The sequence below is a fragment of the Tachysurus vachellii genome, chromosome 17 (genome assembly GCF_030014155.1).
Source record: "Tachysurus vachellii isolate PV-2020 chromosome 17, HZAU_Pvac_v1, whole genome shotgun sequence".
NCBI classification, from domain to species: Eukaryota; Metazoa; Chordata; class Actinopteri; order Siluriformes; family Bagridae; genus Tachysurus; species Tachysurus vachellii.
This window is the reverse complement of record NC_083476.1, coordinates 8,226,534-8,249,867: the sequence shown is the minus strand read 5'-3', so window position 1 is coordinate 8,249,867 and position 23,334 is coordinate 8,226,534. Positions and strand designations below refer to the sequence as shown.

The window sequence follows — 23,334 nt, the reverse complement described above, 5'->3', positions numbered from 1 at the left end:
CACACACACACACACACACACACACACACACACATATATCGTTGCATTAATGAAAGAGTTGTTGTACAGTTCAAATAAATAAAGTGATATAAATAAATAATAAATAATACAAATAAATAAAATAAATAAATAATAGATAATAAATAAATAATATAAAATAGTATTATAAAATATAAACATTATTATAAAAATAAATAAATAAATAGTAAGTAAATATCCCAATAACGTGTCCGGAGATTGTATATTATTATTTTGTCATCTATAATATACGTCTAAAATAAAATGCACCGTTGGCTTTTACTTTAAAAACTACCACAGTGCATTGTGGGTAATTCCTTGTGGCGGTTCAGCTGATCCTCTTGTGCGCGTGTTTGGTTGGAGGGCCACGTGCTCTGCTTATTTTCACACGTTATAACTCAAAGTTGTTTATATTAATCCGTGATTTCAGCTTTACTTCATAAGTTACTTATGGAATGTGAAGATTTGCTCAGCATTGCAGCAGAAATGAGCTAACAGCTGTAAAACAAACCAGCCACGTGAGAGCCGGCGGATGTTGTGACGTGTTTGTGTCTGGACTGTTTATTCCACATGGATTATAAATTCCCTAATCAGCTTTTCCCATATTATTACCTGAACGGACCTCCGAGTTTAGACTCGAAGCATGATTACGGAGGCTGGGGCGCTTATGGACAGGTGCTGGAAACCAGCAGAGAACCTTTTCAGGTAAACAGATATATAACATTATTAACTATATGTGTGTGTGTGTGTGTGTGTGTGTGAGAGAGTGAGTGTGATGGAATCCTGTTCTGCTTTTTGCTTAGTTCTGTTTTGCACCAATTAACGTTCCGGGTTTGTTCTGCGGCTTCACAAAAAATGTGGTGGTGTTGTTGTTGTTGTTGCTATTATTATTAGCATAGACACAATAGACACCTATTGTTATCGTTAGTTTTCTTCTTCTTCTTCTTCTTCTTCTTCTTCTTCTTATTATTATTATTCCGTCCGTCATTGAAGTCAATGGCAGCCCATAGAACCGTACGTAGGAAAGTTATGAAATTTGGCACACATGTAGAGGCCAGTCTTAGAAGTTACTGTAGCAACTTTGGTGTGTCTAGCTCAAACCCTCTAGCGCCACCAACAGTCCAAAAACCCAATTTTGTGCTGAATCGTAAGGCCTAGAGGCAAAATTCTTGCAACATCAGAATCAGAATCACAAAGGTCTTTATGAGGGACACACACACTTACTCACACTCGCACACTCACATACTCACACACACACTCTCACACACACAGATACACAGACTCACACACACAGACACTCACACAGACACACACACTCACAAAGACGAGGAACACATACACTTACACACACATTTACACACACACTCCCACACTCACATACTCACACACACTCACATACACACACACTCTCACACAAACATACACACACACACATTTACACACACACTTACTCACAATCGAAAACATACTCACACTCGCACACTCACATACTCTCACACACACACACTCTCTCACACACACACAGACAAATGCACACAGACACACACTCACACAGACACACACACACGCACTCACACAGACACACACACACAGACACACACAATCACACTCACACACACACCCTCTCACACACACACACACACACACAGACACACACACACAGACACTCACACTCACACAGACGAGGAACACACACACTTACACACACATTTACACACACTCGCACACTCACATACTCACTCACTCACACACACTCACACTTACACACACACTCACACCTACACACACTTACACACACACATTTTGAATTTTCAGTTCAGTTCAGTATTTTACCAATGCAATGCCATATCGCTACGAAACTTGGTATGGTTCATCAGAGACATGTTCTGAGCGCATCTGATCGGCTTGACCCCGGTATCGCTGCTTGCAGCTATATTTATTATTATTATTAATATTATTATTATTATTATCCTTCTTCTTCATATTATTATTATTATTATTATCATTATCATTCTTCTTCTTCTTCTTCTTCTTATTAATCACTATTATTATCATCATTATCATTTCTTCTTCTTCTTTTTCTTCTTCTTATTATTATTGTTGTTTTACTGCAAGAGACGCCAGTTGGTTTTTTTTTAACCATGGATTATTTTTCGACATTATTGTGAATCTGTTGTGTTTGAGGTTAGTTGTAAAGCTGTAACCTTCGTTAGAAACACCTGTATGAGGCAGTGAACAAGCCCAAGAGGAGATTTTAGTCCACCAGAGTCGGCCATGTGCACACGTTCACATGCTCACTGACATCTAGGTCTAATTTTAAAGTAGTCAACTTAGCACAACACTGGGCTTCTGAGCACAAGGCCCTTAACCCTCAATTGCTCAGTTGTATAAAATAAAATAAATTGTCACTCTGGATAATGCAGTTAGAATACATAATTAATATAATATTGTATATAATTGTTTTGTAACTGAAAAGCACTTTTTCCAGGTTTATTAGCATTTATAGTAAATATTGTTTTTCAGATTTAGTTTTGCTTCAGATTTTCTATTTCAAGTAAATAGTTGTTTAAGGTTGTAACAAGAATTAACTAAATACCATCTAATATTTAATACAAATATGGTGGAAGTTGTTAGTAATGTTTACCGCATCGTTATTAATGTCATGTGACGATCTAATAAAGATGTATAGAGCTAATAGTGTGTATGTGTCTCTACATGGCTACCAGCCTTCAGGTCAATGCTGTTAGGTTGGTGGAGAGGTGTCTGCTTGTGTAACTGCAAACATTTACTTTGTTTAACTTTCTATAGATTTTATCAAGGCTTTCAGTAATAATACTGTCATAAAATAATATAGTAATGTAATAATATAATGTTCTTCGTAGGTTTTACCTTGACTATTTTACCATTCAAAGGCACTTCAGATTTTCTGCATTACTGTGTAAATATTTACCTGTGATGGAAACATGGTTTTTAACACAGTATATGACTTTGTCTCAGAGTGATGTAGAGGGAGAGACTCCATTCCTGTTTCAGCCCCAGTGTAAGGTGGATGGAGAGTTGTGGGTCCCTACTGAGCCGATTGTAACACCACTTCTCCCTCCCTACCAAGGTACTCAATAGCGCTCACACAGCTGGAACTGCAGAACAGTTCCTGCTTCAGAATTAATTTCCGTCATAATATACACATGGATTTTTAACAGAACACATTTGAGGTCTCTCTCACACACACACACACACACGTTCAGGGCATTCAGGTGTCTTCACTAGGCTCAATGGATTTATTACTTAAAAGCTAGGTCATTTTCATAGTGACCATATGTTTATTATTTGCATGCTCTCTAGTAATATTTGGGATGTTTCCACATTGTTGTTTATTGTAGTATGTTGTAATTTTTGTATAACCAGACATAGTGTCAGAAGTCAGAATTAGTCTTCGTTAGAATTATTGGGATCATTTTTGTATAGGTTAAGAAGTAATAAACTTCTGTTTGTGATGGAAGAGACTGCTCTAATCACGCAGTATAACATCGGCTTACACTTTAATTTGTTATCTAAATTTATTCCTTTTTCCTTTGTTCAGATACCAAGTTGTTAATGGCTCGGCCTGTCAGTCCAGACGACTTCCCTGAACATGTAAGTTTACAACATGGTGCTGGTTATTATTTATTAAACATTACCTTTGTGGGTAGCCTTAGGTAATTTTTTTTTTTTTCTTTCTTGCTTCTTTTCTTGTAGTTGAAGTATTTCTATGTGCATCACTACATGGATTCGTTCTCTGTGATGGGACAGCTGCTTGGAGAACACTTCAGTTTTGCCAGAAGGCATTGTAAGGTGGGTTTATGTGATTTACATAGCTTTAACTGTTTTGTCTTGTGTGTTAACTCTTATCTTGTAAAATGTTGTGTAGGTGCCTTCATTATCTTTTTTGTTCTAGGAAGTCGACGGTTTGGGTAAGATGAAGTACTTTCTACGCAACCTGAATTATAAAAAGTAAGGTTCCCTTCTCCACCTCCCTCCTTTAAAATCAGCTTCGTTACACAACCTTTTCCTTTTCACCTCTCTTGAATTCATTTAATTATTAGAAAATTTGTTATATTATTTGTCATAAAAATAAGGGGTTATGGTGTCCCTCAAAAATTCATTGGATAGCCTCACAGTTGTCATTTTTTTGCCACTTAATGATGCAGTCTTTGGAAGATGCCAGCAAATAGGGATGTACTAAAGTAATATTAGATGATTGTAATGTGAATTGTGTATGTGTTTTTCCTGTGCAGTTGCGAGGTGCAGTGTTTACAAAATGTGAGCCGCTATCACCACCTTCTGGGTGACATTACCCCTGACATTCCCTCCTCTCTCCTGGCTGAGCTTCTACACGAGGAGTTGATCCATCAACAGGAATTGGAACACTTCCAACCTGCCACAACTGGGGGCGCTCTCGCCATCATCCCAAACCTCACATGTCAGAATGAAGCCTTTCTGATTTATCCCAGTGGAGATGCTCTAGACTCCATCAGTATCCTTTTTCTTTCAGTCTGTCTGTGAGAATAGCACTCACATAATGTGATTCAGTTCAATAACTAAAAGTCATGCAGAATTAACAGGGCTGCTCAGTAACATTGGCATTTATTCTAGAAACTTTCCAAGCTGTTGGTAAGGTGTGCCACAGTGCATTCAGAGACAAGGGCTATAGAGAGAGTACACTGGTCACCAGACTAAAGAGCATGTGTAATATATCATTGTGCTACCTCATTATTGCCTATAGTATTGCATGTGGCTATGAAAGAAGAAAAGGAAAAAATTGTGGGCTGCAGAAACAGCAGAAAAATACTGGAAACTGTTTAAAGCGTCAGCTTGAGGTGCTTAAGCATTTGGTGATTTATTTAGTTACTTGTTAACAAGGTCAGGAATGCTGCAAAACCCAAGTCGAGACTTGTAAATAAATCTAAACGAGTTACTAGCTGTACCTCAGCTCATTATAAAATGAACTAAAATCATTCCAACTGCATGTGCTCGGTGTTAAACAGCAACAAAGAGTGTGAAGCAGCCCTGATAATAATCAGCACATGTTGGCGTGTTCGTGCATCAGCAAAATTTAAAAAAATGTTCCATCAATCTGTAGCATTTTTGGCCACAACCATCGCAAAAAAACCTCTGAAATCTTTAAAGGATGGTGTATTAAACACCAGTCCTGAAGCAGATTGCTTTTGTACAAACTTTTGTAAAGTTTCATATGGTTTGATATAAATGATGCATATTCAGCATATTCAAAGGCTGTTAGTTTTCAGTACTTAATTCAGTAGTTACACAGATTTTCACCCTATGGAGCTGGAATTCAGGGACGATAAACCTGCGGGTGTGACTGTGGCCGACAAGCCTCTGGTGGTTAATCTGGATGGAACAGTTAGGCAGGTCAGCGTGGCCCAGGTGAACGATGAAGGTAAGCCTGATCACCGGCTATGTGTTGGGGTATGCGAACACACAGTTATCCGTTTTCTGCATGAGTATTTTAACACTGACATAAACTAATCAGGTGTTTATCTTGTACATGTGAAGTCAGTGAGTAAATATGGACTCCAAAAAAATGTTTAATTAATAATGTAACACATAAATACCTGTTCGAAAATCTTGTTCAAATTGTGTTAGAAATGTGCTTTGTTAATGAGATTACATGAAGTTTTCATCATTTCATCTGCTGCCGGTTGAATTGTCATGATGTTTGAATTTTTAAAAACGTTTAACTGGGGTTAGGATAATGTGGTTGTTTGAGTAAATACGCTTCCCAACTTAAAATACAAAGTTTTCTACTATAGAAACAATACCATATGCTTTTAGATTTTTCATGTTTCGTCTGTTACACTCTGCCCAACACTGCATTCTTTGTGGAGGAGGATTCTGAGACCGATTTGTATTTGTTTGAGTAATACATAAATTGTTTTTGTGCCCGAGAAAGGGGTGGATAAGATTGTTTACATTACAACCATACTATCACAGTGCAGTGGGACAGAGTGTTTACAGTTGTTGCTGGTTTAGGTACAATGATCTTCGACCTTAGTGGCACACAAAAAGCGAGAAGTTAGATAATATGAGATGCTCCACTGTTTGTGGACAAAACATGAAGGCAGATGAAGTGCCAACTTGAGCTAGAGAGTGCTAGGCAGGATGAACACTGGACATTGAAGTCTAAGGACATAAATCATACAGTATCAACATGGTATTTACTAAGGCAAAAGGACTAACTCGCACAATACTGGTACTCAGTTCCTCCAACTATTAGGGAGTACAGTACCCTCGTCTCGTTCTCATGAAGAAGACGAGTACAATACTAAAGAGTACTGTACTCAACTCCAAGCAAGGAAGAGGGTATTGTACTCATGGCTTGAAGAAAATGATCTAAAACCCTGTTTAATATAAATTCAATAATAATGGCTTTTCAAACATTCAAAGTTAGAGTACAGGCATGCTTGTAGACATATTCTCTTTGGGGAGTAAAGCTGAATTTTATTTGTTATTTTCCACTGCAATTTAGTTATCACATTATGGCATTAGGAGGTGCTAATAACTTGCAAATAGTGACTCTACTGTTCACTCTTCACCTTTTGGGTATACTGTTCATTTGTGTGTGTTTTTTTGTGTTTGTGTAGCTTATCTAGGCTTGCGTTCAGATCATTGCTGTGCAGCATGGGAAATGAAAGCCACTAACCATCCTCGTCCTTTAGAGGTGGTGAAGCTGAAGCAACGAGCCACCAGCCTCAACGTCAGGTGTGCGATCGCTTACCTTCCTAATGTTTGTTTTTTTAATGGTGCTCTTATAATTTTTAATAAAAGCTAATGCAAAAAATGTTTCAATGATGCTTAACGTGCAACAATATATTTAAAATGAATCATTTTAATAATCAAGACAAGCCAAGACATGTGATTTTATGTATATGGGTCAGCATGAACAAAGTTTTCAAAACAGCACATGTACTTTATCATTTGTCTTCTAGAATAATCTTGTGTAAACATTTGATAGGCGAAACAGAAATGTAGGCAATTGTTGAGCATTATTCACTATATCACAAAATTGACAGAAAATAAATAAGGGAATAATGGACAAAAAATCCATACTATAAGAATTATGCATCAAAAGGTTTTAAAATGTGTGCATTTTGCTGTCGTAGTAACTAACTAACCTTTGCTAAAAAAATTTTTTTTGGCAAGGATTTGTAAGGATGTACATATTATTTACAGTGAAAACCCTTTTTATCTATTAAACAGATACATGTTCATAATGTTTTACCACAATTTAAGTTTAGTTCACACAGGTAAGGTTATTACACCCGAGCGATATCAAACCTGTCAACTTATCAAACTATAGTGGGAACGTGTGGCGAGGTTTTGTAACACTTGCACCTTGCATTTGGTTGCTTGTGAGCATGTGGAGCTTGTTAATAAAGAACTACATGCCTCAGTCCTGCTGCTTCTTTTGCTAGGGTTATAAATTCACCGAACCCACTAAAGCTGATCTGCTTTTGGTAATCATTAACATAACATTTAAAATAAAATCTATTTAACTTCTTTCCTCCTGCCCTAGCAACATTGTTTTCTAGAGACCTTGGAATGACATGGTACCATCTACACGCTGCATAAAACACATTTTATGGCAAAAAAAAAACTTATTTCCTTAAAGCAATACATGAGCAGTGTTGATTGCAATGCATTATATAGTCAAGAAAATCTAGACAAGTGGTAGCATGCAGCCATTAAACTCCATGTTCTTTTCATTTCTTTGTTTCTCTTTAGTCCTCATGTTTCTGGAGAGTTTGTCGTAGCCAGCGAGAGCGGAGCAGCCTATCTCTGGATTGTGGGAAAGGGGTAAGTGTGCGTGTGTGTGTGGGGGGGGATTGCGTAAGAGTGTGTTTCTGTATAAAACATGTTGAACTGTTCATGTTGTCTGAATGTTTAAGAACTGTGTGTGCTATCAAAGAATGGTATGTGCACATCATGCTGAAAAACATGCTCCTAAACATTTCAGCAGCCAACCAAGGAGATTCATTAGATCATTAGATAATGCTGAGTAACAAAATGTCTTCCAAATAAGACATCCTTTTGCCCTGAGTCTTTTAAGAAACTGTGATATCTGAGATATGCTATCTTGAGTTCCTGAAGTGACGTGTTCTTTTTACACGTCTATATAAATGACCATTAGAACAAAAAGTAGAATAGTGAAACAGCAAGTTTGCCCGAACTCAATATGGCTTCCTGTTTATTCTGTATGCTCACATACATAGTGTGTAATATAGTGGAAATGTAGATGCTACACAGAACCCCATATTGGATTTGGACACAGTGACTCCAACAAACGCTTACTAAAATGAACTACATACTCTGTAAGCTGTATATTTAGCCATGTATAGATACATACCAAGAAAAACTACAAGTATTAATCTACAAGTATTAAATGCATTATAATTGGCTTGGTTACTAAAAGTGAATGCTTAGATTAAAATATATTCATATCATACTCCAGTGATGATATTTTTAATAGACACTATACATTTTTCTTAGATCTTGATCAGGCCCAGGGTGAAGTTGAACAGTAAATAAATAATATATAAATACTAGATTTTGATTTTTCCAGCCTGCAAAAGATTCGGGATGAAAAGATGAACCTGTACTTCAATGCCAAGTCACCCTGGCGATGGTGTGAGTTCACGGCTCATCCACGCGTGATGGTTTACGCTGACGGGACTGGAGCTGAGCTTACAGACATCAGGGTACGATGACACCCACCAACCAACCAGTTTCTCCCGTTTGTTTCTTTATTTACTTATTTATTTTCAGTCATTTTTGTTCATCCAAAAATCACATGTAACTAGTTAAGAAAAAACCCTCACTTTGATAGTTCAGAGGTTCCTCGCCACATAAGCATCCAGATCCAGTATTTTCAGCAGTAAAGAGACTTCAGTGAGTTCATGCTGATTATTTAGACCAGTTTACTTCTGTCAGGGTTGATATGGTTTTAATGTGTATTCTTATACTATAGGGACTAAATGCTTGAGCAATGAATTTAAAACACATAAATCAGAAAATGCATCGATGGTTATAGTTCGCTGTTCTTCAGGAGTACATTATCTAAAACCCAGAACAGGATTTCTTCTTGGCTCTGAGTTATCCTTTGTACCTTTGAACTGTATATTGGTTCAGTGTAAATATTTTCACTGCAAATATTTTATGAAGTGAAGATTAAGTTGCTGATTTAATGGGATTTGTCAGAAGCTGAATCTCAAATGAGGTTAGCATCAGTTGATCTCTGGGCCAAATTCTGATTGCTGATAATGATTAGTTCATTGTAAGACTTTTAAGTGCATTTTGTTTGTTATGGTCAGGTTTTTATTGGACACTGAATGAGACCAATATTTCCACAGAGCAGTGATTGTCGCACATTGTTCCGGATCAGTGGGGCAGCTGCTTGTAAGAGTGGAGAAAGAGTGGTCTTGGGCAAACACCTGGCAGAAAGCCACGGCTTCCACCACCTCATTACTACACAGGTGAAAATATTATATTTAATATATATTAGATACACACCTTAAAGGGGTGGTAAAACACGTTTTTTTGAAGGCTTGATTTTGTTTGTGGGGTGCACTGTAACGTGTTCATGCTTCGTTTTTTAAAAAAATGCATTATTTTTCATATATTTTACCTTTATTCTACACTGCTCTGTCTCTCCTTGTAAAACGGTCTGATGGCTTCCAGGTTCTATGAAGCCAGTCCCTCAAAAATAGCAATGGGCTTTGATTGGTTAGCTGGCCCAGTGTGTTGTGATTCGCTAACCGCCTAGTGCATGTTTTTCGGAAACGTCACGCACCTTACCTTTACCAGTAGTCTGTGCTTTGGTGGTATTATAAACAATGGCTTCAATCAAACCATATCAATTTGAGCCCGAATCGGACCCAGAAAATTTTAATGAAGATGATCGAGCAGAACCTGTTCAAGAACGGCTGTTAAACGACGTTTCAGAATGTGTTTTTTTTTTTTTTTGGTTGTTGTCTCATACATTTTAGATACGTTGTTATTTAATTGTACTAATTATAATAGTTGATGTTTAATTTACAACAATAAGTGTTTGTCTATTAACAAAAGTGTACCTGCAATCCGGATGAAAATAACAGCGTTTCGCATCGCGGCAACGACACTCCAGCCTACTAACTATACCACAACAACTCTTCTCCACAGCAATATATAATGGCCACGCCCCCCCCCCCCCCCATTTAATATTCACATAGGAGGGGTTTATGTAAATATCGGGGTTAGTGACGTCAGCAACCCTGGAGGAATGTCGTGTAGTCCTTTGAACCTTGTAACTTTGCAGATGTTGTTTATGCTCAAACAGGAACATTACACACTAGCTAAAGTTAGAAAAGTGAAATCGTGTTTTACCACCCCTTTAAAATAGTAATGCTGCGTTCAGTACAACAGTAACACAGCATAAGGGAAAAGTAGTGGAAGTCCAGGTAGGGGTCAAACATCTACAACAGATATGTGTATTACTTATAAATTGTTTATATTTGGCTGTCTTTTTCTTTCTCCCAGTTCTCCGCATACCTCCTGGATGAGCGAATGCCTTGTGTGCCTGCCCTGAAGTGGGAGCACATGCTGGAGTCGCCTCCCTGTTTTGCCCATGTTGTGCCAGCTTTGGGCCAAAGCAGCAGCTCTAAAATCCTTCTGGGAGCCCAGAGAGCACAGGAGACTAGGATGCTGCAGTACTCTGGTCAGTTGTTATATATACATATATATTTTCCTTTCTATCTGCTTTAATGCACACACTCACTTCTACCAGTGTTTACTACTTGTGAGCTTTCAGGAAAAATTAGTCCAAATCCAATCCAAAATGTTGTCTCAGTTCAGAACTGAAGTATAATTCTCATAACTTTTGCTAGTATTTAATGACAGTGCTTCCTTTTTTATATTTACACTACCTAGATTAAAGGTCCCTAAAAATGTTTGTGTACAGTCTAGGCAAGATGCACTACATGGCCAAATGTTTGTGGACATTTAACTGGCACAGCATCAGAAGCACACAGTTATATAGAATACCCTATGTATAATGGAATTTTTAAGGGGAATGTTACAATTTCCCTTAACTGGAATAAAGGGGTCAAACCTGTTTCAGCATGAAAATGACTTGTGCACAAAGCAAGACAAACCCTGCAGAAGTAATTTGTCAAGGGTGGAGTGGAAGAGCTCCAGTGGCCTTTACAGAGTCCTGATCCCAACTCTACTGAACACCTTTGATGAACTGAAATGCTGACTGTCCCAGGAAGTCATGACATAACCTCTGAGAATTCTTACCCAACATGATTGGTGAAATTAGTAAATGAAAGGGAGATGTAAAACAGTATTGGAGAAGATTTTGTTTTTTTTTGTCTGTGGAGCTTATAGCACCTAAGTAGCTCACTGTTTGTTTGTTTTTTTTCAAGGTGGAAGAGAACGGGCATGCCAAGCAGAAGGTCCAATTCAAAAACTGTACAGTCCGTGTGAGAGCCTGAAGATTCAGCAGCTACCACACAGACGGCACAAAGCACAAGCAAGGTTGGCTGCACATGCCGCAGGTGAATGTTGGCTTTATGTTTTATATTTATTTTATATTTACACTGTTTAACCACTTTAATAGAAACATCCACTCATTTATGCAGTTATCCAGTCAGCCAATCATGTGGCAGCAGCATAAAATCATGCAGATACAAGTCAAGAGCTTCAGCTAATGTTAATCAGTCATCAGAATGGGGTGGAGGTGGGGACTGTAATCTGTCACTTTAACTGTGGCACTGTGGCATGGCTGTTGGAAGGTTAAACATCACCTGACAGTTAAAGATGTCTTTATTATCCAGTCCTCAACTGTCCCATTTCAGCATGCAGACTTTCCATGCACAGGATGCTTTTTGTTTTTCCCACCATTCTGTGTAATCTGTAGACTGTTGAGTGTGAAAATTCCTGGTGAGATCACATCGTTTTCCACATCTGGTGTTTAATGTAAACATGAAATGAAGCTACTGATGTGTGTGTGAGACACGTGTGTGACAAGCTACTGACGTGTGTGTATGTATGTATATATGTATGCATGTATGTGTGTGTGTATATATATATATATATATATATATATATATATATATATATATATATATATATATATATATATATATATATATATATATGGCTTTATGTCTAAAAAAATTTATATGCAAGACACTCACTATCCTTGCTCAGATATCATGTGACAGCAGCACAATACATAAAATCGTGCATATATACGTATATATATATATATATATATATGTATTATATATAAATTTTATATATATATATATACACACACACATGCTGCTGTCACATGATATCTGAGCAAGGATAGTGAGTGTCTTGCATGTAAATTTTTTTAGACATAAAGCCATAAGCCAGAAGACTTATTTTGAAGGAATACAGATGACTAGCATTTCAAAAATGTTCCAGCAGGTAGTTCTTGAATGCCAGTTTTGTGTTTTAGGGTCTGGCTTTTGGCAGAACCTAGTTTTTGCTACAAAACTCAAGAATTTGAAATTCCAAAATCTCGCATCCAGCAGCTTTACAGTTTACGTAAGAGCATTTTCAAAAAATGTGGCACATATAAGCATGCTCATGCGAGTAGGAGTTCTGTTTTGCTGCGTGTCAGCAAAGTACTGATTACCCTGTTCTTGCTGTTAAAGCTAAAAGATAATGATTCCATAAACAATTGTGACACATCAAGTTTTCCAAGCAGACTGACAATATCCCAGAGCGCCTATGTTGGGTATCAGCACTTGAGAATCACCATATGCTATGATGGTCAGTGTAGTTAGTTACATAACCATCAAGTGTTTAAACTGCTAGAGTGACCCTTGGACTTTGTGTATTTTTTTATTATTATTTCTTTAGGCAGTTACATCGGCTTTGTGTTCACATACAGTGACATTTCACGTTTGTGTGACCACAGTGTACAAATAATGTTTTTGACATTCTCATTATCTACATTATTTTGCACATACATGCAGATACACTGTATCATACGGCATTTGACTGACATTGTAATTGGGATTTTATTTTCTCCATTTTCTTCCATATTTGGTCCCTTGCAAATTATCACCAACCAGCCAGCTCTCCACATCATATGTCGGCTACCTGCTGGGGAAGGTGAAGGCTAACGTGTGCTTCCTCTGAGGCACCTGATGCCAGCCAGCTGCATCTTGCACAGGAAGCGCACTTGGAGAGAAACATGAGCTTAGTGTAGACAGCCTCAGATGCCTAGTGTCAATGTGATTGGCAGAAGGAAGAGAGTACGCCATGCCTCCTATTAGAGAACACTTCTGATTTTGGTTCCTTGGCTCACAGCCAGAGATGGCTTTAGCATTATTTGCGATTTGATCCCCTGATGAACACTCTTCTATTGTGCTTCACAGGATCATGTGCATGGCTATTCAAACACAGATTAACCATTTGAAGCACTTTTATCTGACTACAGAAATGACACTTCATGTATCTGATGCTATGGCCTTATCTCAGGCGCTAGTATGACTGTGGTAATTATGGCACTTTATTATCACAGAAGTGGATTACTTCACTGTTTGATCAGGTTTATGCTAGGACATGGCATATGGGCAGTGATACAGTTACTGTTTTATTTAAATTGATGGTTTATATTTTATGCTTGTTACTGTTCTGTTCCAGAGGAAATTCCCTTTTTTTTCTTTTTGTAGACAAGAAGTTTGCAGTGAAGCTAATTGTAATTTTATTTTTCCTTTTTTTAGGCCTAACTGCAACGCAGAACAATGGCTTTCTGTGTGTCTTCCAGCTCACAGAGGCCGGGGATATTTTCTACCAGCTGCTAAAACATTCTGACCCAACCAACTCAGAGCCACATCAGTCACACTCGGTTGAAGACAGCGACTTTGAAAAAGAGCAAAATCAGCGTATGCTGAGCCAAGTAGAATTGCTCGTCAATGACAGTCATGAGGAGAATGACTCTGATACTTCAGATGATGATCAGATGAGGATCTCTAAAGAAGTAGGGATTAACTCCAAAGCTGCTCATGTTCTGGAGTCATCCATACATTTTGCTAAGAGTAAAAGTGCTCATCCCCTGAGGCCAACAATCCCCAAAATGGCTAGCCGCAATTTAAAATTAATCTGGAAAAAATGGCTGGAATCCCTCTTGACAAAATCTATAGGAAGCAAACGTAGCATGAGGCACAGGAAAATAAAGACCAGTGCTGTAATACAGTGTGAAGTCCAACAAAGAGACAAGCTTGAGGAGGACAAGTTTAAGAGATTGAGGAAAGACCAGGCAGAGATCTTAAAGACCAAGAAGCTGCTTGTTCATGGGGAAACATACCTGCCTCCTCTAGAGGTGATTCCAGTTCCAGATGAGGTGGACCCCAAGGATTGGCCAGATGATTTGAGCCAGCGCATAAGTGCCTCATGGATGGATGGTTGGAATAACTGGTGGGAAGAAAAACTGGGTCTAAACCGGGACGCCAAGATTGAAGCCCTGAGAAGGAAACGCCGCCAGGCAAAGAAAGCCAAAGCCAGAAACAAAGTCTCACTTGCTTCAAGCTTCACTTCTTCCATCAGCTACCAGGACGATCTATCTGAATGGTCATCAGCCACAAGTCAGTATCTGGGTTCAGACACAGAGAGCATCAATAATTCTCAGAGTGCACCAGAGCTTGACGATATTTCTGAGCAGGAGGTATCAGCTAACAACACAGATGTTCATAGAGTCAATCAGAACACAGTAGGGTTTTCAGATGTGGTAGAACCAGTTAAGAATTTTTTGAAAAGCCCTCAAAAAACAACAAAAAGCTCTGAGCAGGATAAAGCCTTTGGTACAGCCCGATCTCCTCCAAGGGACGTCCAAAAACTGCCAAGCCAGGCTCCTACTATGGAGAGCAACTCTGTACTTTTTTCTTCCTCATTGTCCAGTTTGAAGGAGTCGCATCATAGCCATCAAAAAATAAGACGGTGGCAGCAGCATCAGGACTACCGCAATTCTCTCTTTGGCTCTTCTCAAGAACTTAAACAGAATGACGAGGGCAGTACATCAGCTGGTTTAATTTCTACCAAACCAAGACCTTCTAGTTTACTTTCATTGTCACAAGTTTCATTGAGGACTTCTTCACAGGCTTCCCAGACTCAGAAAAAGAAGTCTCGAATGGGATTCTGAATTTGTAAGTCGCAATAATCAACACTTTTTTCTTTAATGTAAACATTATTGAGAATTGTTGTTTACTCTTCCTGGTTTAGTTGAAGGAACAAGATATTTTATTCTGTACTGCTCAGGCAGGTTTAGCAGCAAGTAAGCATTACATGCATGGTATTGGCTAATGTTGAGGATTTGTTGTAGTCATGCAGGTCATGAATATGTAGCACATATTATGATGATATTTTGAGTTAAAACATTTCCTTACCCATCGCTGCTTTATTTTAAGAGTTGCACAATTTTTTTTGTTTTTTTTGTTTTTTTTTTTTGGTCTGTGACCGATGATGATAATGATAGTTTAGTGATGTTATTTCCATAGTGTAAAATAAAATAAATTATTGAAGGATATAACCATTCTTAAAATTCACTTGTGTGGATGACCTTGCTGAAAGAAATCGCTGATTCTGAAACTAAATGCACAGCTCAGCACAGAAACTCTTACAGTGATTTAAAAAATGATGGCTTAATAGTTGAGGTAGGATGTGGTGATGGATGTCCACAGCAGGATCTAAGAGATTCTCCAAGCTTGAGTCTAGCTCGGCTTGCAGAATAGAACCAATTAAATCAAATAGAAAATATTGTGTGCAGATACAGAATCTCACAGAAGTAAGTACACCCTTCACATTTTTGTAAATATTTTATTATATCTTTTCATGTGACAACACTGAAGAAATGACACTGCTACAATGTACAGTAGTGAGTGTACAGCTTGTATAACTGTTTAAATTTGCTGTCCCCTCAAAATAACTCGACACAGCCATTAATGTCTAAATTGCTGGCCACAAAAGAGAGTACAGCCCTAAGTGAAAATGTCCAAATTGGTCACAAATTTCCATCATGGTTTATTTTAAGGCTATAAATTTCCCTCAATAATTAGCTTTGTTTTTTTATTATTATTATTATTATTATTTTTTTTTTTTACTAGAACTAAGGGACTCGATCATGTTCCAGCATGAATAACAATGCTGTCTCTTGGGCACAAGGTGAGCGCTATACAGATCTAGAATGACAAGTTTGGTGGAAGAGCTTGAGTGGCCTACACAGAGCCCTAACCTCAACTCCTCAGTGTTCAAACTTAGAGATGAATTGTAACACTAAATGAACATCAGAGCTTCTCGCTCAATATCAGTACCTAACCACAATAAAGCTCTTGTGGCAGAACGAGTAAAAATTCCTACAGCCATGCTCCAATGTCTAGTGGAAAGCCTTCTGAAAAAAGTGGAGTCTGTTACAGCAGCAAAGGAGGAGACGTTTTTACCATATTAATGCCCATGGCTTTGGAATGGCATGTTTGACCTGCACATGGTCATGTGTCCGCATACTTTTGGTCATGTAATGTATGTTAAAGATGCAGCTCCTGTGCAAAAACTAAATGAACTTTGGACACTAAAAGATTTTTATTTGTTTACCACTTTTTAACAGTGGGCCTTGTTACAAAGCTGATGCTTCCTGACTGGTGGCACTTTTGCGGAAGGACAGATTTGGGTACATTTCATTTCAGGACATGACTGTGTTGTGAAGCAGTAATACATTTTTCCTGAGGCAGCATGATGCAAACTATGATTAAAGTGTCTGGCTTCATGAGACTGCAAGCAGATTGCTGTGTAACTTGCTATCCTCATAAGTCAGGGTGAGGCACTTCCTCTTTTCCATATTACAGGGTGAATTTCCAGAGGCACTGTGATGTCAGGAGTCAGCTGTTCACACGTCATGAATGTGAACAAACAGCTGAATGGTTTTTTTTGTACTGACTCAGACTTTGTGCAACACAAACATTTCCTTAGTAGGAAGGATTTGAATAAAGTGTCTTGCTTGTTTCAGTGTTAGAGATTTTAAGAGATGCTTTTCAATGAGTGTTTTTATCTCCTTCCTGAAATCAATTAAATATTTATAGTAAAATGTTTGTGGTTAGTGATAATTTGATGGTTGGTGCCATGTTTTCATGCTCATAAGAAGTTGGATGTCTGCTGCGTAGATGTTTCTAACAGATAAGTCTTATAAGGAAGGAGAAATTTCAGCTTTCTCAAACTTAAGGGACAAACGGTCAGCTTTTATTGGTAGCCCAATAATACTTTTTTTTAATTTACAATTTTCCTGTGACCGTGGCATTCTGTATTAATGAAAAATCTGGTGTAGAGAAAATGTTTGATTCCCAGAATTGAGAATTTACGGGAGAGATTGATATATAGTAATGTGTAAGATGCTGCTACTGACTGTAATATTAACATGAAGGTTGATGATTTGGAACGTGTTTGAGCAGAGATGAGGTTTAAAGGCTGGACAAAGTATGTAGTAGAATGGCATTGTGGGATGGCATGTAGGAAACCCATACCCACAGTTAATATAGTGCAACATGCTGATGAAGTAAAAAAAATAAATAAATAAAAGATTGGAGTCACATTAAAAATATTTAGTTTTATATAACATGACAAAAATAACAATAATAAATAAGTTAGTATCTACAGCTTACTATACATTTTTTTTTTGTACATTATACAAATTTACAATTTTTTTTGTATTGACATTTTTACATTTTGTGGCATCTCCCCCCCCCCCTTTTCTCACATACACACGTTCAATGTTATTGTGTTTTGCTCCATACAGAAACATACTTTGGCTAATTTAAACCTAACCTAATCTGTGAAGTCTAAGGGTCACATCACCACACATATATAAGAAGTAGAGCATACACACACACACAAAAAAAAACAACCCTACTGTCTCTAGCTGAACACAGACTGAAGAGTGATAGAACCTGCCACTTATCCATGACTATTGTTATACAAAACTGTGCACAGTACTGGGATAAATGTCCCAGAACACAACAGTACTAAGTTGTTGAAGTCTCACATCTTGAATGATTCTGTCATCTCCTGGAATGTGGCAAACCTGAACATGCACCAACAATTCTTACAACTGAAGATTTTTTTTTGTTTGTTTTTTTAAAGGTCTCTGGTTGTAAACTTTAGCTGCCTGTGTTGTGCAAAATTATTATTTTTTTTTTTTTAGCTTAAAACCGTTACAAAAAGGAAGAAAGGCGGATCAGTAATGGCTAATAAGGTGAAATAGAATAATCAAGAGATTCAAATTAAATAAAGAAAAAAAAATGGCCATACTACATTCTCAAGTAATGTCTTGTGTGGAACCCAGGCACTGTGGCTCTTTAACATGGAGAGGTCTGGGTAGTTCATGACATCACTACGGAAGCTGGATCACAAGGCAGTCAACATTTCTGCTGCCATGTTTTGAGGTTACTTTGTAGAATGGCCTCTAATCAGCTGAGCACCTTTAGGCAACTTATTTTTTTTGAAAGTGGGCAGGGAAATAAGGCCCATCTGCATCGCTGCCCAAAGAACTGCTGAGAGACTCCTCCCCTGAGCTCAGCTCTTCACTCCAGTCCTCACTATACAGGGCAGAGAAACACATGTCAGACTTGCTTCAGACGACACAAACACACCCTGCCTTAGTCACACCAGCTACTTTTGAAGTCATACGTGCTTCAGCCTTTAACCCATAATGTTTTGTCCTGTACCACACCTATGATTTCTGAATGTTCTTTATAAATAGATAGTGTTTGTTCCACTATACCAAGTGGTCAAGAACAGCTTAGACAAACTTTTATTAAAACCAAAACTGAAGGAAACTGCTGTGTTTTTGCTTATTTTTCGGTACATGGACATGTATTAGCTTTTACTTTAACAAGTTACAACAAACTGTTAGGTTTGTTTAATAACTATGGTGATCTGCATACTAAGAAAGTGACCTCACTTTTATCTGTGACGTATCTATAGCAAATAGTGTGTAGAGAGCTGGGCCCAAATTACAAAAAAAAGAGTGACGTGTGGAATTAGAAGAATGCTTGTGTGACGATGTTTTATGAGGGTTGGGTAGTCTCTGTCTATAGTAACAGAGAACTGAAACTAAAAGGAACGGTAAGGCGAGATTCCCCAAAAAATCCTATGTTCACAATTTCTTTTTAAAAAACTTCCCTAATTTGGTAATATGTATGTGTGTGTTACATATTTTGAACCTATAATGACTTGCTGATATGTTTCACTGTTTTTCAATGACACTATTGTTTGTGATTAAAACTTGCAACGTGATCTGGGTTGGGATAAATCCAGGATAAAAAGGGACTAGTTGAATTTGCTAAGAATGAATAGCCAGTAATTCTACTGAAGCCCCTGTTCCACAAACTGGCTCTTGAATAATTTAAGCTAATTTGACACTTTTTTAAATGTACTTTTCTTTGAATATGAAGTGTTTAAGCGAACCAGGATAATGAACAGAAAGATTTTGTCTGCAGGTCCACTGCTTACCTCTCACTCCAGCAGTCTTCAGGGATCGTGGGCAGCTCTGGTGCACTGCAGTAGCTGCTGTGCAGGTTCTTTGCTGTGCGCCGGGACACGATCCACACCAGCTTCCTGTGATTGGGTTTGGAGCATGTAGGCGAAGAGTACTGCACCAGGCACTGGGCCACAAGGCCTCTCCAGAGCTGTAGCTCCGTTTCCGAGATCTGCACATACACACAGTGGCGGTTACATAACTCAGAGGTGCTTTGGGTATAGTGTGTCGATAGCTGAGGGTCAGGCTGTTACTGAGCATGCCTGGAATTCTTTATCTCAAAGAAAGCAGGACAGATTTGTTTGACAGACCAATACAGCTTGCATAACCACTGAGGCCAAATGTTAAATGCTTTACTAACCTTTTTTGTATTTTTATAAGTTTTATTTCATGGTGATATGACTGGCTTATGTCTAAAGACATGTTCTTGTAGTTCACAAAATGTGCTGTGTAAATAAACTGGCCAAATATTTGAAATCTTACTCTTAAATGTCTTTGAATGGACTGGGCGATCTCAAACAGGTCCACAGACTGCAAGGCCTCAATCTCTTGCTTTATAAGTGACAAAGCTAGCACCGATGGCTACAGGACAAAAGAGATAAAAAGAAATGTCATTTATAGTCAAAAGTCCCAAATTGCTCTATGATTTGTAGTGTAAATACTTACTTTTGCTTTGGAGAATACAATGCGGCAAAGGCAGGCTTTAAGCTGGGCTTCCAGCTTGTCTAGACTGGGGACTTCTTTCCTGCAGAGGAAAAAGATATGCTTCATTAGGTTCAGCTGACAAAGTACATCATTTTTAATATTTATAGATGAGACACAATAACCAGCCAACTTGCTATCTGTGCCCTTTGGTATATGGCAGTCTTTTGATAACTGAGTTTATGGCGCCTAATTGACCTACATAGTGTACAATGGACTTCATCTTACCACATGTAGGTGGTATTCATCTACATGTTACTTTCTATCATCACCTATTCATGTGTCTCACCTGCTTGAGGTATGTGACAGTATAATCGCATGGTACAGGTGCAGAAACGTTAAGGCAGTGATGGCTTGGAACTGGAAGTTGAGTTTCTGAGAGATGATTTTCTCCATGCGCCCGAGATCAGACACAGTGAACTTGCACTGACTGATGCGGATCAGCTCGTGTGTTGACGACACATCACACTTATCTTCCACCACTTTGGTAGCAATGTGGAGGCAGCCAATGCTGATACAGGCCAGATGTTTGGGCTGAACCTGTAAGACAAATAATAAATTACATTTTAGTTGAAATTTGACACGGTAGTGTTCTTGGGTACTTGGTTAGTTTTACAAAAACAAGTAGTAATGTAGTCAATTAAAGTAATTACAATCAAACTCGTGTTGGTTACTATAATAAATGAATGACTATAGATCTTTTGCAAAGCATCTACGTGTACCTTCATCATAGCTAGAAATCTGTCCAGCAGATTAACAGCTAGGACGAAGGTCTGTGTGCTGTAGCCGAAGAAACTGGTCAAGCTCCAGATATCCTCCACTTTGGCGTTGCGACATTTTGCAGAAATTCCCATCCCCTGTTTCAGAAATTTTTTTTTATTAAAGCATGTACAATTTTATAACTATCACATTAAATCATTGTATTTTTTATAAATTAATCAGTTTTGTGTCTTAAGCATTCTGATCATTATAAAAAGCTGCTTTTATGTATGAACACATTAGAATCTAGTGTTCATACATAAAAGCAGCTTTTTATAACATACTAAAATTTACAGTCCATTATTATTATTATTATTAAACATTAGATATTAAATATTAGACAAAAAATAGCACGTTAAGTCCAGACACTTGGTTTGAAATGGATTGATATGTAAACACGGACGATTCGGTTGGTTTACCTCAGGATTCGACTCGATCAGCTTCAGTCCCGACTCCTTGGGCAGGTATCGACTCTCCTGCTCAAGGTTCAGCTTCAGCTCCTTCATGAGTCTGAAGGCCTCCATGTCGAGACTCGGGTTTACTTACGGTTAACTCGAATTAACCTTTGAAAAGAAAAAGAAAAAAAGACCATATATTTAGTGTAAATGTTTTCTTGTCCTAGTTAGTTACACTGCTTCGGTCGGAGTGTCAAGGTTGGCCAAGCCCAAGGGCTCAGATTTCTACCGTTAACGCCTCCTTCAGCAAAGAAATCCAAAATAAAACTATACGCTACACATCTACATTCAATACCATAAAAAACACTATAACTCATCACCGTGAACACATTATACACCAGTAAATAAATAAATAAATCTAAAGTTATTCGGTTTTATCCGAGCTCGGTAGCTAATGCTAGTTTTTTTCCCTTTTGAAAAACATCCACGGGGGGAGGGGAAACGTTCAGCCTCCATTTCCTTGTGTTTAGTATTTAATGTTTCTAGATCCAACATAACTGACCCAAATATCTCAGATCTATCCGATCGATGCCGTCGAAATAAAAAAAAACTTTAGGTGACAACGTACTCAAAATATTCTTTAAAAGAGCTCAGCACTTCTCAGGGCTTCTCTCTAACCGAATAAAACCTCCATTTAACCTTTTATTTCACAGGAATAAATAAAACAAAAAGAAATTACAATAATCGCAGGACTCACTCACGGTACAGATAATCATAACATAAAAATTAAATGAGTGTTAGTGTAAAAAAAAATCAAACTGGCTTTTGACAAACCGAGTAAGAGAGGATTTAAAACTCAGCACAAAATATACTATAAACAGAAAACAGCATTAATGTTATAGAGGATCAGATACATTTACTGAGTCATAAATACGCTTTACTGTATATGTAAAATATAAATAAAATTACCTGACACGTTTAGATGGACATCTTCTTGAACAAGGTCTTCTGTCTGTTTTCGAGTCTTTTTCCCCTTTTGTTGATGTGGGCCGTTTCCACGCCCACCGTGTGACGTCACAAGCTGCACGTACGACGCGTACTGTTGATTTTCTCGTCTTTTAGATAATAATTAAAATCTATCACACCAAAACGATACATCTGATAATGTATCTAGTTCTAACATCCCTTTATATCACGTAATTGTTTGCGTGTTTTACAGGACAGAAGAGAATTTTTGAAACAATTTGACAGCAGTATTGACGTTAAAACAGACCAATGACGTTCTTCACATTTTCTGCGTTCAAATAGTCCGCCCAAAATAATCACGTCTGATTGGCTGCTTCCTCACGTGCTTGTTGCGACTGCTTGTTTCTTTCCTATTGGCTGTTTATTGTTTTGCGTGCAATGGCCACATATTTCACAGTCAAGCTGTTGTTTTTGTTAGATTTTGGCATATTAATGCGCCATTTATCAAAAAACTCAGTAATATTTCACCAAGCAACAACACGAGGGTTCTAAACTTTAATTAATCACCAGTTGTTTTTTTATCGGACAGTATTACATGACAGATTTGACCTTTATAATAAAAATAAGCTTGTGTTATAAGACATAACGTTTTTCATACACATATCTGCCTATAGTGTTATTTTGCATGAGGAAATTTGCTAAACGTATCAAACATCCTGATAAACCTATCAGTATATATATTGAATACTGATACATGGAAACTTTATATATACCACGTTTTATTCGTTTTAGCGTTAAAAATGTCGTTTTATGATTGTTATGATGATCGTATCCGTGATCCCCGGACTACAGACGGCCATTTATATGCTGCATCCGCCAGAGAAAGTAGTTCCATCTCCG

At 37.8% G+C, this 23,334-nt stretch overlaps 2 protein-coding genes across 2 annotated transcripts; one reads left to right on the top strand and one right to left on the bottom strand.

Annotated features, from left to right (window-relative positions):
* Nucleotides 1-348: 348 nt before the first annotated feature.
* taf1c (TATA-box binding protein associated factor, RNA polymerase I subunit C) lies at nucleotides 349-21,183 on the top strand. Its single transcript, XM_060890269.1, has 15 exons — nucleotides 349-723; nucleotides 3,016-3,127; nucleotides 3,599-3,651; nucleotides 3,754-3,849; nucleotides 3,953-4,008; nucleotides 4,293-4,531; nucleotides 5,327-5,455; nucleotides 6,660-6,777; nucleotides 7,801-7,872; nucleotides 8,639-8,774; nucleotides 9,426-9,548; nucleotides 10,591-10,768; nucleotides 11,478-11,609; nucleotides 13,818-15,236; nucleotides 19,575-21,183. Exons 1-14 carry the CDS (start codon nucleotides 589-591, stop codon nucleotides 15,230-15,232), a joined length of 2,994 nt encoding a protein of 997 aa, XP_060746252.1. The 5' UTR covers nucleotides 349-588; the 3' UTR covers nucleotides 15,233-15,236; nucleotides 19,575-21,183.
* On the bottom strand, nucleotides 17,825-22,573 carry ccng2 (cyclin G2). Its single transcript, XM_060890271.1, has 8 exons — nucleotides 22,438-22,573; nucleotides 21,493-21,636; nucleotides 21,037-21,171; nucleotides 20,604-20,854; nucleotides 20,279-20,357; nucleotides 20,096-20,194; nucleotides 19,588-19,784; nucleotides 17,825-18,671 (listed from the first exon to the last, which is right to left on the bottom strand). The coding sequence occupies exons 2-8, from the start codon at nucleotides 21,595-21,597 to the stop codon at nucleotides 18,566-18,568; spliced, it is 972 nt and encodes a 323-aa protein (XP_060746254.1). The 5' UTR covers nucleotides 21,598-21,636; nucleotides 22,438-22,573; the 3' UTR covers nucleotides 17,825-18,565.
* Nucleotides 22,574-23,334: the final 761 nt, after the last annotated feature.

Coding starts and splice junctions, on each gene's coding strand:
- taf1c (XM_060890269.1), top strand. CDS start 589: ATGGATTATAAATTCCCTAATCAGCTTTTCCCATATTATTACCTGAAC. Junction 4,009..4,292: donor CGCAACCTGAATTATAAAAA/GTAAGGTTCCCT, acceptor TTTCCTGTGCAG/TTGCGAGGTGCAGTGTTTAC. Junction 8,775..9,425: donor CTGAGCTTACAGACATCAGG/GTACGATGACAC, acceptor ATATTTCCACAG/AGCAGTGATTGTCGCACATT.
- ccng2 (XM_060890271.1), bottom strand. CDS start 21,597: ATGGAGGCCTTCAGACTCATGAAGGAGCTGAAGCTGAACCTTGAGCAG. Junction 21,172..21,492: donor TGATCGAGTCGAATCCTGAG/GTAAACCAACCG, acceptor TTTCTGAAACAG/GGGATGGGAATTTCTGCAAA. Junction 20,855..21,036: donor GATTTCTAGCTATGATGAAG/GTACACGTAGAT, acceptor TTTGTCTTACAG/GTTCAGCCCAAACATCTGGC.